The sequence below is a fragment of the Girardinichthys multiradiatus genome, chromosome 19, assembly GCF_021462225.1.
Source record: "Girardinichthys multiradiatus isolate DD_20200921_A chromosome 19, DD_fGirMul_XY1, whole genome shotgun sequence".
In the NCBI taxonomy this organism is placed as follows: domain Eukaryota; kingdom Metazoa; phylum Chordata; class Actinopteri; order Cyprinodontiformes; family Goodeidae; genus Girardinichthys; species Girardinichthys multiradiatus.
The window spans coordinates 8,471,492-8,485,494 of record NC_061811.1 but is presented as its reverse complement, the minus strand read 5'-3'; the positions used below and the strand labels follow the sequence as shown (position 1 = coordinate 8,485,494).

General features: G+C 40.4%; 1 protein-coding gene across 1 annotated transcript; it reads right to left on the bottom strand.

The window, feature by feature from the left end:
- Position 1: 1 nt before the first annotated feature.
- Positions 2-13,976, bottom strand: trmt5 (tRNA methyltransferase 5). The gene is made up of 5 exons (XM_047344720.1): positions 13,893-13,976; positions 6,190-6,776; positions 4,655-4,779; positions 2,664-3,300; positions 2-255 (listed from the first exon to the last, which is right to left on the bottom strand). Exons 1-5 carry the CDS (start codon positions 13,898-13,900, stop codon positions 194-196), a joined length of 1,419 nt encoding a protein of 472 aa, XP_047200676.1. The 5' UTR covers positions 13,901-13,976; the 3' UTR covers positions 2-193.
- Positions 13,977-14,003: the final 27 nt, after the last annotated feature.

Genomic DNA, 14,003 nt, shown 5'->3' with positions numbered 1-14,003 from the left:
CTTTCTATTATGTGGGTTTATTTAAAAATCAAATGTGTTCATGTACAGCCCATTTTAAGAACCCAAACAAAAATCAGTTGAAGGGCACAAAACTCAAATATGCTTTAAAAGTTTAAACGTAGTCTTAAAATGATGAACGATATCTTTACAGAGAGCAAAACTAAGAAAAACATGGAGACAAGCCAATGTAAAATTATGTTAAATTTGGGGAGTCTTCACACTTTGGTCTCTTTGGGGCCGGTTCCTCAGACGGTTCTGCGAAAACAGATAAAACAAAGTTCAGCATTTTTATTTAAATTATTCGAACATTCTGTAAAATACAACTATCAACAGACAGCAGTAAGAGAGAAAATCCTGTGAATGACGTTTGGACTTCTCTGAACTGGACCTTACATATAGCAGCTTCAATTTTGTTGGTCTCATGGTAAAAATGTGTAAAAACAAAGAAGCTTTTAAATAAATTCAGCTATTATTGCAATAGCAAAAATCTGAGAAAAATACAACTTTTAATTTAAGCATATTTTTTATAAAAATAATTCGAATGGTGCAAAACTTACTGTACCTCTGAAAATACATGAAACTGAAGCTTTTTTTCATAATATCAAGGAAACATGTTTACCTGCAGTTTATACAGGTCCTTCTCAAAATATTAGCATATTGTGATAAAGTTCATTATTTTCCATAATGTCATGATGAAAATGTAACATTCATATATTTTAGATTCATTGCACACTAACTGAAATATTTCAGGTCTTTTATTGTCTTAATACGGATTATTTTGGCATACAGCTCATGAAAACCCAAAATTCCTATCTCACAAAATTAGCATATTTCATCCGACCAATAAAAGAAAAGTGTTTTTAATACAAAAAACGTCAACCTTCAAATAATCATGTACAGTTATGCATTCAATACTTGGTCGGGAATCCTTTGGCAGAAATGACTGCTTCAATGCGGCGTGGCATGGAGGCAATCAGCCTGTGGCACTGCTGAGGTCTTATGGAGGCCCAGGATGCTTCGATAGCGGCCTTTAGCTCATCCAGAGTGTTGGGTCTTGAGTCTCTCAACGTTCTCTTCACAATATCCCACAGATTCTCTATGGGGTTCAGGTCAGGAGAGTTGGCAGGCCAATTGAGCACAGTGATACCATGGTCAGTAAACCATTTACCAGTGGTTTTGGCACTGTGAGCAGGTGCCAGGTCGTGCTGAAAAATGAAATCTTCAACTCCATAAAGCTTTTCAGCAGATGGAAGCATGAAGTGCTCCAAAATCTCCTGATAGCTAGCTGCATTGACCCTGCCCTTGATAAAACACAGTGGACCAACACCAGCAGCTGACACGGCACCCCAGACCATCACTGACTGTGGGTACTTGACACTGGACTTCTGGCATTTTGGCATTTCCTTCTCCCCAGTCTTCCTCCAGACTCTGGCACCTTGATTTCCGAATGACATGCAGAATTTGCTTTCATCCAAAAAAAGTACTTTGGACCACTGAGCAACAGTCCAGTGCTGCTTCTCTGTAGCCCAGGTCTGGGGAATGCGGCACCTGTAGCCCATTTCCTGCACACGCCTGTGCACGGTGGCTCTGGATGTTTCTACTCCAGACTCAGTCCACTGCTTCCGCAGGTCCCCCAAGGTCTGGAATCGGCCCTTCTCCACAATCTTCCTCAGGGTCCGGTCACCTCTTCTCGTTGTGCAGCGTTTTCTGCCACACTTTTTCCTTCCCACAGACTTCCCACTGAGGTGCCTTGATACAGCACTCTGGGAACAGCCTATTCGTTCAGAAATTTCTTTCTGTGTCTTACCCTCTTGCTTGAGGGTGTCAATAGTGGCCTTCTGGACAGCAGTCAGGTCGGCAGTCTTACCCATGATTGGGGTTTTGAGTGATGAACCAGGCTGGGAGTTTTAAAGGCCTCAGGAATCTTTTGCAGGTGTTTAGAGTTAACTCGTTGATTCAGATGATTAGGTTCATAGCTCGTTTAGAGACCCTTTTAATGATATGCTAATTTTGCGAGATAGGAATTTTGGGTTTTCATGAGCTGTATGCCAAAATCATCCGTATTAAGACAATAAAAGACCTGAAATATTTCAGTTAGTGTGCAATGAATCTAAAATATATGAATGTTAAATTTTCATCATGACATTATGGAAAATAATGAACTTTATCACAATATGCTAATATTTTGAGAAGGACCTGTATATGATGTGACACATTTAAATAAGAAGTGGTCAGTTTTATTGCCTTTTAATAGTTTTGTGTCTAAGCTTAATTGTCTGATGGCCAGAAGTAGAAGAGAGGACAATCCTTGGCTTGTTTTTTTATAGTCAGATGGTATGAAATCAATTTTAATCTCGCCAGATAATTTGCTGGGCAGCGACACGAAAACAACAACCTACTGCTAAACTGTTACACATAAATCTGGCTTTTAAATGTGGAAAAATGAATCCTAAAAAGGAAAGGAAATGAGTAAAAAAAGATGTTTAGAGGTTTCCTATCTGTCATTTTTCTAAAAAAAAAAATATATTAGACATGAAAAAACAACTATTAACAGACCTAAATGAACAAAGAGGCTTAAAACTTAATATGCATTTATTTATTTTTTTTTTCCATGATTGCTTCGAAACCTTCAGGTACTTAGTGTATTTGGGTTTGTTTCTCACCTGTTTTTGCTTCGCTGCAGAAAAGGACCTCTTTAGGGACTGTGAACCTTACACACATCATGTCCTTGTTGGGTGCCACATTACGCACAAAATGCACAGAGCACTTGTCCTCCAGGGGGAATCCGAGGCTGCGGGAAGCCCTCTCCACCACGTCTGCCTCTGGGTTGTCGTCTTTAGAGAAGCCGTAGCAGTGCACTGTGGGGAGGTTCTGCTCACAGGGAGTCTCCAGCTGCAGGAGCCCCCGGAAAGCGTCCAGAAACTCCAAAGCCAGCGCAGGCAGGTTCATGACCACGTGAACTGCAGATTCTCCTTTCAGCAGAGCGGGCAGCTCTTGCTTTAAAGGCCCGCGGATGAAGTCTCTGCCGTCCAGATTGAAGGTTTGGACTTTGCTCTCCACCTTGTTGAGTTTACAGTTGTGTTGCAGCCATCTGTGCGACTCTGGGTTGAGGTCGTTGGCTAGAACCTTGGCACCGACGCGGGCAGCTGGGACAGCGAAGGGTCCGACCCCGGCAAACACGTCGAACACAGAGTCGCCCCGTTTAACGAGCTGCACCACTCGTTGGTGCTCTGTACTCAGCCGAGAGTTCCAGTAGACACGAGAAAAGTCAAACTCGTACGTCACGCCGTTTTCTTTCACCTACAGGGGCAACAAATGAGGTGTAAGAGTTGAATGCATGCAGCCATCTCTGCAAGTGTTGATAATAACAGGATGCAGTTATTTCAAAACGGTTTACAGTGCTGGTCAGGAGTTGCATCCACTCATTTTCAGCAGATCTGGGAACAAACTATTTCATTTATTAAGGGAAAAAGGCTTTCCAAACCAGCATGTCCCTGTGTAAAAAATTAATTGCTCCCTAAACCTAAAAACTGGTTGAGCCACCACTAGCAGCAAGAACTGCCATCAAATGCTTGTGATAGCTGGCAACAATGAGTCTTTAAATCACTGTGGATGATCCTTGGCCCACGAGTGGCCTTTAAAAGGTAAGGCCACAGCATGTTAGTCACAGGTTCCAACTAGACCTCTATAAAACCTCCTTTTATTGTCCTGCTGCAACCCAGGTGAGCTTGAGTTTAAGGCAATGAACTGATGGTTGAACATTCTCCTTCAGGATCTCCTTGTAGAGAGCAAATGTCATGTTTCCAGGTCCTGAAGGAGCCAAACAGTCCAAGACCATCAGCATATTGGTCTGACGTTTTTCTGATATGCACCAAATTGAACACAATCTGCATTTACTAAAAGGTTCCACTTTTGTCTCGTCAGTCCAAAGAATATTTCCCCAAAAGTCCTGTGAATCATTAGTAGTGGTTTTGGTCTTGAAACTCTTCTATGGAGGCCATTTTTGCCCAGTCTCTTTCTCAGTGTTAACTCATGAACTCTCAACTTGACTGAGGCAAGTGAGACCTGAAGTGTTTTGGATCATTCTGGGTTCTGGACATCCTGGATGAGTCGTCGATGCTCGCTTGGGAGCAGTTTTGGTAGTATGGCCACTCCTGGGAAGAGGTCTCCATCTGTGTATCATGGCTCTCACTGTGGTTTACTGGAGTCTTAGAACGCCTTAGAAATGGTTTTGTAACCCTTTCTGGAATGATTCCTGTAGATCAGGGCATGATCATGATGTGATGCTTTTTCAGAGACTTTTTGACCCTACTTCATGTTGTCCGACAGTAATCAGGCCTGGTCGGGTCTGTTTTTTTCTCTAAATAAATTACATCATCATTTGAAACTGCTTTTTGTATCGTTCATTTAACACATTAAACTGTGACAAAAGGCAAAAACGGAAGACATCTGTAAGAGGTCCATCCCTTTTTTACAGCACTGTACATAATCAGTCATAATCAATAAACAGTGACGTATATACCTGGATCTGAATATGGCATATTGTTTTGAAATTAATTAACTTTAACCAAATGACCTCGCCTGGCAGCGGACTCAGAATGTTACGGCTCATTGCTGTTTGTGGGAGTCATTAATATAAAATAATTGGACATACTTTGGCGACCATGTTTTCCTCTCCAGCCAGCACCTCCATCTTGAAGTTCCGGTAAGTGGAGTCGATCATGTTTGTCTTGTTGACCACACATGTGACTCCAGGGTTTTTGTCCATAATTACTTGACCTACAGAAGAAGGAGCAGAGAATATTATTCATGCAAATCAAACGCAGCGAACATCCATAACTACTGGCCATAAACATTTAAAATTCTCACAAACAAAAATTAGATTTTCATCACAGTACGTTAATGTCACAGAAGTATTAAGAAGTATATTAATTCAGTTAGAAAATTCCCACTTTAAGAAATAATTGGGTTTTTTTGTACAAAATTGCAGATGCTTTATTTTTGCCCCCATAGATCCTCCACCGTGCTTCATCCCACATATTCCTTCTTTATTTCAAACCAGACCCACCTAAAGCTCAGCACAGTAGAGTTTAACAAACTTCACAAGCTTATGTTTGTGATGGTAGGACAGAGGAGGATTTGTCCTGACATAACTCCCAAATATCCAGTTTGCATTTAGATCGCAGCTAATGGGTGTTATGAAGACTTGGTGACCGTGGGATGCCACACGTTGCTTCAGTTTACAGATGTTTTGCCTCACTTAGCAAACCAAACTGCTCACTGTGCATGGTAGAAAGAAAAATTAGCTCCTCGCCCAGCCTTGTTTGTCACAGTTCTAGTTGTTTTAAACATTTTAATCATTGCTCTGACTGGAGATATTGCCGGGTTTATAGCCAGGAGCTGTTTTTACGCCTGCATCACTTGAATAACATTCTCTTGTCTTTCTTATTTTTTAATAGTGGCTAACTGAAATGGGTTTCTGTGTGATGTCATATTTATACCTCAGGTCATCAAGAGGTTGTAGAAAGTCTGATTTATTTTAAGTAAATGTTTTAAATTCATTTGTTTTGCAGAAATGAAGAATTATTGATTTTCCCCCACTTAGTGTAATCAGATTAAAAGATGGATTCTTGTACATTTTCAGTGTGAGGTTTTGCTGCTGCGATAAAACGTGTTTATTTTCAGGATTTTTACACCTGTTTACCAGAAGTGACTTGAGGGCGCACACTGTATGTTCACTAGAGCAAGGGTGTCCAAAGTGCGGCTTGGGGGCCATTTGTGGCCCTCGGAATGATTTTCTGTGGCTCCCAATGGCAATTGAAGAATGACAGAAATGTAACCGACCAGCACAGGCAGTTTGTAATTTGCAACAAGCATTTGAAGCCAGAGTGACTCGTCACCATGTTCCTGCTGGTGAGAACAGCCTATGACCCAATCATTTATGAAATTATATGCCTTTCTTTTACTAAAAGCCACATTTATTAAAATAAATTATATTTCTGATCCAACATGAACTACAGGTCTGTCTTCTACAGGAATCAAACTACTTTGTTTCTTTCATCATAACATTTTCTTGTTGAGCTTATTTTTGAGCATGTAAATGTGAAAAAAAGAAATCACAATGAAGCTTTCCTATCAGATATAACATTGTCCTCTGCTGTTCAGCAGTCAGTTTTCTCTGCCTCTTACCTATGAGGTTCTTGTATGGCAGCTGGTGGTCTCTCAGGTTCATGTGGGCTATGTGTCCCACCCGGCTGAATGCTGAGGTCACATCTTGACCCTGAGGGAGCACCGCCTCCAGCACCTCCTCAGTCTTCAGGTTGTCATAGGTCAGCTTCAGCTCGTATTGCTTTAGCTCCTCAGAGACACCAAATGACCTGAGGGCCTCTGCTTCAGCCTCACTGAATGAACCCGCCGATGAAACTCTGTGGGGGTCCAAAAGGACTAACCGAAAAGTGCTGCTCTCCTCTTTGTCTTGAACCACTCGATGCACACCTGGGCGCTGGATGGTGGACTTCTTCAAACTCTTCACAACTTTGTTCAAGACCCCCGTTGGTACCTGTAGAGCTGGAACTGTAATGGTCAGTGTGAAGGCATCTTTGTCCAGAGAGGTCATACCCCGGACCTCAGGAGGAGGTCGGTACAGTTTAGGCTCCATTACGGTTCTCTCGATGGACCCAGAACTGGCTGAGTCTGAAAGGAGGAAACTCTGCAGTACAGCAGCAGAATCGAGCTTTCTCTGGGTTTGAACAGAAGCAAAAGTTCTGGAGAGGAACCTGTTAAAGATAAACAAATACAACTATGCAAAAAGTTCATCTGCTATTCACTCAACAATGCACAAGGACTAAACAACATTTATGTAATATAAGATATAATAAAAATGTAACTGCTTCATTACGGCTGCATGAGAACATACATGTTTAGAAGTTGCTTTACGGATGTCAGAGGAGCTGATTTGAGGTTTACACACACAGTAAAACGTGGAAGAATAAGGCTTGTGTGTGAGTGTGCTCGTTTGCTACAGAGAGAGGACTGACAGAAGCTTTTAACCAACAAAGAGGACATTTTTGGAAAGTTTTCCTGGTCCTCACTTGTTTTCATGCTGTTTTGGGGTTAGGGGTTAGATTTAGGATTAAGGTATGAATTGAGTTTAGGTTGGGTTAGGGTTTTAGGGTTAGGCCATAAAAATGAATAAATTTCACCCAACTCATACATTAATACAGGGAATTGTACCAAATACTAAGTAAAAAAAGTTATAAATATTGTCTATTATTCTGGCATTTTAACAACGAATATCATTTTGGGAATCCCAACTGATCTAAAAATAGAAAACGTTTGTTTAATGTCAGACAGTAAGAAGAAAAGCTTATGTCTTTTTATACAGTGTATGTAAATATCTGGTCTCAATGCACATTAGGAACACTGGCTCTTAGTTTCCAAATGAAGCAGCCATCAGAAGCTATGCATAGTAAATAAAGGAATACACGTTGCTCTCTTTCTTGAACGTTTGCTGAAAGAAGGATTCCTGCAGCAGGAAGTAACAGAGCATGTTTAGCACTGGGGTACAAAGAATCAATATCTAGAAGAAAACAAGGACATGGACTTCTGTTTGGGCCTTGGAGCAAACATCTGTGCTTTCACACGCTGTGCTCTCCTCTGTGTCATTCAGTTTGTTCTCAAGTATTACTATGGCACCACAGTATCAGATTTTGTCACATAAAGTTCTGGGTCTGTTTTCTTTCTGCTGCTCATAATAAAACCAGAAGTAAAATGACATTCATTATTCTGAATGGTACAGTGAGATTAAGGTGTCCCCTGCTTGTTAATGTGCTTAAATATGTGTGCAAAACGGTTTGCTAACAGTTGACAGGTCGGGAAGCAGCTAACTCAATTGAATTTAGGTGGATTCAATTAAAAATGCCCCAATCTAGTTTTTCTGAGCCGATGCAGAATTCCAAATATGACTGATTTAGGATTATTTTTCTATGGACATAAAAGGGATGATGTGCGGAAGGTTCATTGCTAGGGGGTCCAACAGAAAAACAATTAATTACATGTATCAATTAAAGCATATGTTCCTAAACTTTTATCTGATTTTAATTAAACTAGAAAAAGTGCATCAAAATGCAAAAATGTTGGTTATTACATTTATGTACAAAGCTAGTAGTGGGTGCTAACTGTTTGCAAACCAGAGTTTTGAACGTGCTTCTTAATCTAAAACTAGACACAAAGATAGATCTGCTCCAATAACAGTTTCACCGACCACACAGCATCTATCTGATGCTGTGCTCAGGGTGGGACGAGGGGCTGTGGGGTTGGGTAAAACACAGCTCGCATCCCGCAGCAGACACCAGAGAGCCTTTCTGTTTATTTATAAAATGGAAATTTTGTAATCACACACTTCTTTTTATTCAGACAAAATAAATTCTTACGTCTGTAGTATATTTGTTGAGACTACAGATAATAGTTAAAATCTGATACATTTAACTTCAATCAATGCTTTTTTATTTCCAGATGAATTAGTTAGAAGATTGCATCATTCAGCACAATCGTTCAAATTATTTAAAAAGTTTCACTCTATCTTTTTGATCAGTTGTGCACCCTTTGTGTTGTGGCTGAAGAGGGGACAGCGTGACCTGTTACAGAAAGAAATACGTGTACATTTTTACAAACTTAACGAAAAGCTTTAAATCTGTAGTAAGATTACTGATCTTTTTTGATTCTTCCATTCAGTCCCTCTCCACCACACACATACACAGAATATATACTTAACAAGCATCATTCTTAGCATTAAAATACATAAATGAATAAAACTTTGTGTGTGTGTGCATTTATATTAAATAAACATGTTTCTGATGTATTTCCCACAGTGTTTTTCTTGTTTGCATTTATTTATTATAAGAGTTACAGTTTACCCCCAGTAGTAGAACAAGTGAAACAAAGGACTTCTTTGTGTTTATCTTCATCGCATCTTGTAGAAATATGAAATTGTGTATTTTATAGTAAACAAATGTGCATATGTTATATAGAGATTTTTAATGTAGTTCTATTACGCACTAGGTTTTAGATACTGAAGCAAAAAGCGTTACAATCCGCCCCAGTCTCCTCTACACTCTTGTAATTAATTACATGAATTTACTATCAGCTTTATTATATGAATCAAGAGAACAAAACATCTCATTTCCCCATATAGGAAAAGACTAACATACAAAGTTTCGATGCTATTAAAGATAACAGTCCCTGCTTGTATGGAAAAGCTACATTTGTAAATAAAAATGTAAGTAGTCCAATTACGGATTTATAGAATAAAATCTACGAGATCATTTAGATGGGTCCCCAGTATAATCGCTGCCGTTATGGAACAATATGCTATGCTATGTAAAACTGATAAAGAGGCCGTATTTTGTTACTGTTGGGTACACAAGTTTAAAATCCAGAGTAAATCATGTTTAAATCTCCCTTAGAGTTGCCAACCGTTCCTTGAAAAACGGAATCGTCCCGTATTTAGAATAAAAAGTACGCGTCCCGTATTAAGCTGAAACGGGACGCACGTAGTCCCGTATTATTAAGTGGATCAAAAATCTTCACTAAAATGTCAATAGAATTAATAAATGATGGGGTGCTTTATATTTAACATTACAGTAAATTCATTACCAGCCATATCCTGCTCTGTGACCAATGAGCTGACAGAATATTTCGGCTCATCTCATTGGCCAGCAGGTACCGTTGCTAAGGATAGATACAGGTGTTACGTCGATTCGCGTTTCCAATCAGATACGGTTTCCCCAGCGTCTCCTCGCCGCTTACGTGAAAAAAAAGGCCCGTGTTTGTTCAGCAGATAGATAGATAGATAGATAGATAGATAGATAGATAGATAGATAGATAGATAGATAGATAGATAGATAGATAGATAGATAGATAGATAGATAGATAGATAGATAGATAGATAGATAGATAGATAGATAGATAGATAGATAGATAGATAGATAGATAGATAGATAGATAGATAGATAGATAGATAGATAGATAGATACAGCAGAGGTGGATGCAAGTTCTTCAGGCAGCTGACATCCCCAACATCCAGGTTATTGTACCCTTTGTCCTCAGCATCCCTTCTTCTAGTGGGTTTGTGGAAAATATTTTCTCCATCATGAAAAATAAGTGGACTGATGTGAGGAACAAATGTTCTACAGAATTAATGAGAAGTGAGCTAATTGTCAGTCTAATTAATGAAATATTCTAGAATTGCGCCGCTCAAGGTGGCAGCAGGTTGGAGTAGCTCTGTTACTTTTGATTCTGATTTATTCTGATTTATTCTTTTTTGGGAACTATTCCTCTTGTGGTGGATACAGTTGATTTTTTTTGGATGACTGTCCACTCCAGTGTCAGATGCTGTGCAGCTTGGAGGATTTTTCTTAATACTTTCTATTTTTGAACATTTGTTATGATGCATTGCCATGGCAACGGGGTTGTTTCTTACAACCGGGAGCAGCTGTATGTAAAGGAGGTGGACTGGCAGTACTTGTGAACAACAGATGGTGTAATCCAGGACATGTAACTGTGAAGTGTCATCTCTGCAGTCCAGATATTGAACTGTTGGCAGTAAGTTTTCGTCCATATTATTTACCCAGAGAGTTCACCAGTGTTATTTTGGCAACAGTTTACGTTCCACCTTCCGCTGTTGCCGACACTGCATGTGATGCCAACAGCTCAGTTGTTGCTAAGCTACAGACACAAAACCCCAATGCTTTTGTGGCAATTTCTGGTGATTTTAACCATGCTTCACTCTCTGCTACACTTCCAACGTTTCAACAATTTGTCAGCTGCTCTACCAGAGAAAACAAAACATTGGATTTGTTTTATGCAAATGTCAAGGACTCATACATCTCTACAGCAAGACCTCCTCTAGGCAAATCAGATCACAATCTTGTTTTTCTCTGCTCAAAATATAAGCCCCTTGGTCAGAGGCAACCTGTAATAACGAGGACTGTGAGAAAATGGTCACAGGAAGCTGAAGAAGCTCTGCAAGGTTGCTTTGAGACTACAGACTGGGACACACTGTGCCAGCCACATGGAGAGGACATCAATGCCTTGACTGAATGTGTAACCGACTATATAAACTTCTGTGTGGATAACATCATCCCCACCAGAACCGTGAGATGCTTCCCCAATAACAAACCTTGGATCACCAGTGACCTGAAGGACCTGCTTAACAAGAAAAAGAGCCTTCAGAGAGGGAGACAGAGAATTATTGAGGAGTTTACAGAAGCAACTTAAAGTCAAGATAAGAGACAGCAAGGAGGTGTACAAGAAGAAGCTGGAGAGCAAGCTCCAGCAAAACAATATCAGAGATGTGTGGACAGGGATGAAGAAGATCACGAGCTTCAAGCAGAAGGATGATCAGACCAATGAAGGTCTGGACAGAGCCAATGAACTGGACGTATTCTTCAATAGGTTCAGTTCAGAAACAAGTTTGGCATCCTCCTCTCCTGCTCACAGCCAAACAAACACTCCACTCTCATTTGACCCACAGGATCCACAGCTGTCCAATAACACCTCACATTTTTTATCTTGCACCTCAGCCCTAGACCCTTCTGCTTCTACATGTTTGCCTTCAACCATATCAGAAGATGCTGATGCTTTCTTTGCCTCCACCTTCCACCTGTGTGTCTCAAGAAGTCAAGTGAAGATGCAACTGGAAAGACTGAATAGGAATAAGGCTGCAGGTCCAGATCATGTCAGCCCTAGAGTCCTGAAGGCCTGTGCAGAGCAGCTCTGTGGGATTCTGCAGCATCTCTTCAACCTTAGCCTGGCCCAGAAGAAGGTTCCGGTGTTGTGGAATACCTCCTGTCTTGTTCCGGTACCAAAGAAAACTCACCCATCAGTCCTCAATTACTATAGACCTGTTGCCCTGACATCTCACATCATGAAGGTCCTAGAGAGACTCCTGTTGGCCCACCTGAGTAAGCAAACAGTAAACCATCAGGACTCCCTTCAGTTTGCTTATTGCTGTGGAGTTGGAGTTGAAGATGCCATCATACACCTGCTTCAAGAAACCCACTGTCATCTGGACAAAGCCAGTAGCACTGTGAGGATCATGTTCTTTGATTTCTCCAGTGCATTTAATACAATCCAACCTGATTTGCTTTGTCAGAAACTCCAGAAGACTCAGGTGGAGGCCTCAACAATCTCCTGGATCAAAGACTACCTGACCAACAGACCACAGTTTGTGAGACTGAAGGGTTGTGAGTCTAACCAGGTAGTCAGCAGCACAGGAGCACCACAGGGTACTGTACTCTCACCATTCCTTTTCACTCTGTACACCTCAGACTTCCAGTACAAGACAGACTCCTGTCATCTGCAGAAATACTCGGATGATTCTGCAGTCGTGGGTTGGATCAGAGATGGACAAGATGCTGAGTACAGGAAGGTGGCGGACCGCTTTGTGGCATGGTGTGGAAACAATCATCTCATTTTGAATGTGACTAAAACAAAGGAGATGATTGTAGATTTTAAGAGAAACAGGAATAAGTCAAAAACTATTTCTATCATGGGAGAAGAAGTGGAGGTGGTTTAGGAGTATAAATACATCGGTGTTCACCTGGACAACAGACTAGAGTGGAGATGCAACTGTGAAGCCATCTACAAGAAGGGACAGAGCAGACTGTACTTCTTGAGGAAGCTTAGGTCCTTTGGTGTTTGCAGCAAGATGCTGCATATCTTCTATAAGTCTGTTGTGGAGAGGGTGATCTCTTCTACCACCATCTGCTGGGGAAGCAGCATCAGAACCAGGGACTTAAAGAAGCTCAACAAGCTGATAAAAAAGGCTGGTTCTGTTCTGGGGACTCCTCTGGAACCTCTGGAGATCATTGTGGAAAGATGGATTCTTCATAAAATGAAGAACATTATGGAGAACCCTGAGCATCCTCTTCATGAGACTGTCCTTCAACAACAGAGTGTCTTCAGTCAGAGGCTTCTTCAGATCTGCTGTAAGACGGAGCGCTACAGGAGATCCTTCCAGCCCACAACCATCAGCATCTACAACGGCTCTTTGAGGAAACCTTCATAATATGAGCTACAACGACATTTAATTTCCCTTTGGGATTAATAAAGTATTTTTGAATTGAATGGAATTGAATTGAAATGTCCTGCTCAGAGTTTTACTCGGTAGTCCTGAAAAACAAACAACTCCTTGCAGCAGCAAGAGCTCAAATGAAATATAAATGGAAAAAATAGGTTGTTTCCACATAATTCAGTACTGCAGTTTTTAGTTCACTAGTTCAATATTTTTTTCACTACACCTGTACAGTCATGGCCTTTAAGGCACAAGTGTTTATGTTTACAACTTTTCTACAGACTTTTTGTTTGCACTAAATGCACTATTACGAAAATGTTCTGTATTATACTGTTATGCTTTTTTATATTGTTTTAAGATAAGCAGGACCGAGGTCTTTTCAATAGTGGTTTATTTATTTTAGAAGGATATTTGTTTTTGTCTAGTAATTTTATATTGCAAAAAGAATAAATTATTTTATAAATTGCTGAATAATTGTTTTCCCATGGATATTTGTATCAGTCAAAAACATGCATCGAATTAAATTTGGGTTTGAGTCTAATGTTTCCAAAGTCATTTCACACAAAGAAAAAGGGTGAAAAGAATCACCAGGCCGGTAAAGGTGCAGACAGTGGGGTTGGATAGCCCTACCAGGAGGTGTCCCTTATTTATTTATCAAGGAGTTGGCAACCCTAATCTCGCTGTAATGCTGCTTCTAACACAGCGCCGTCTCTAAACGAGCTATTGTGATGGCGGCTCTCACGTCAACTCAATTTTAATTCAAAATGTCAGATATTTATCGCTCAAAGTTAAAAATTTGTAGAAATAAAAATCTAACCTCAGCATCCTCCGTCCGCAGGCATGCTTCAACTACAGCTTCCGCAAATTACGCGAGCCGCCTGGTGATTGGTCAACAATTTGAAAACTCGTTTTGTGATTGGTCAGAATT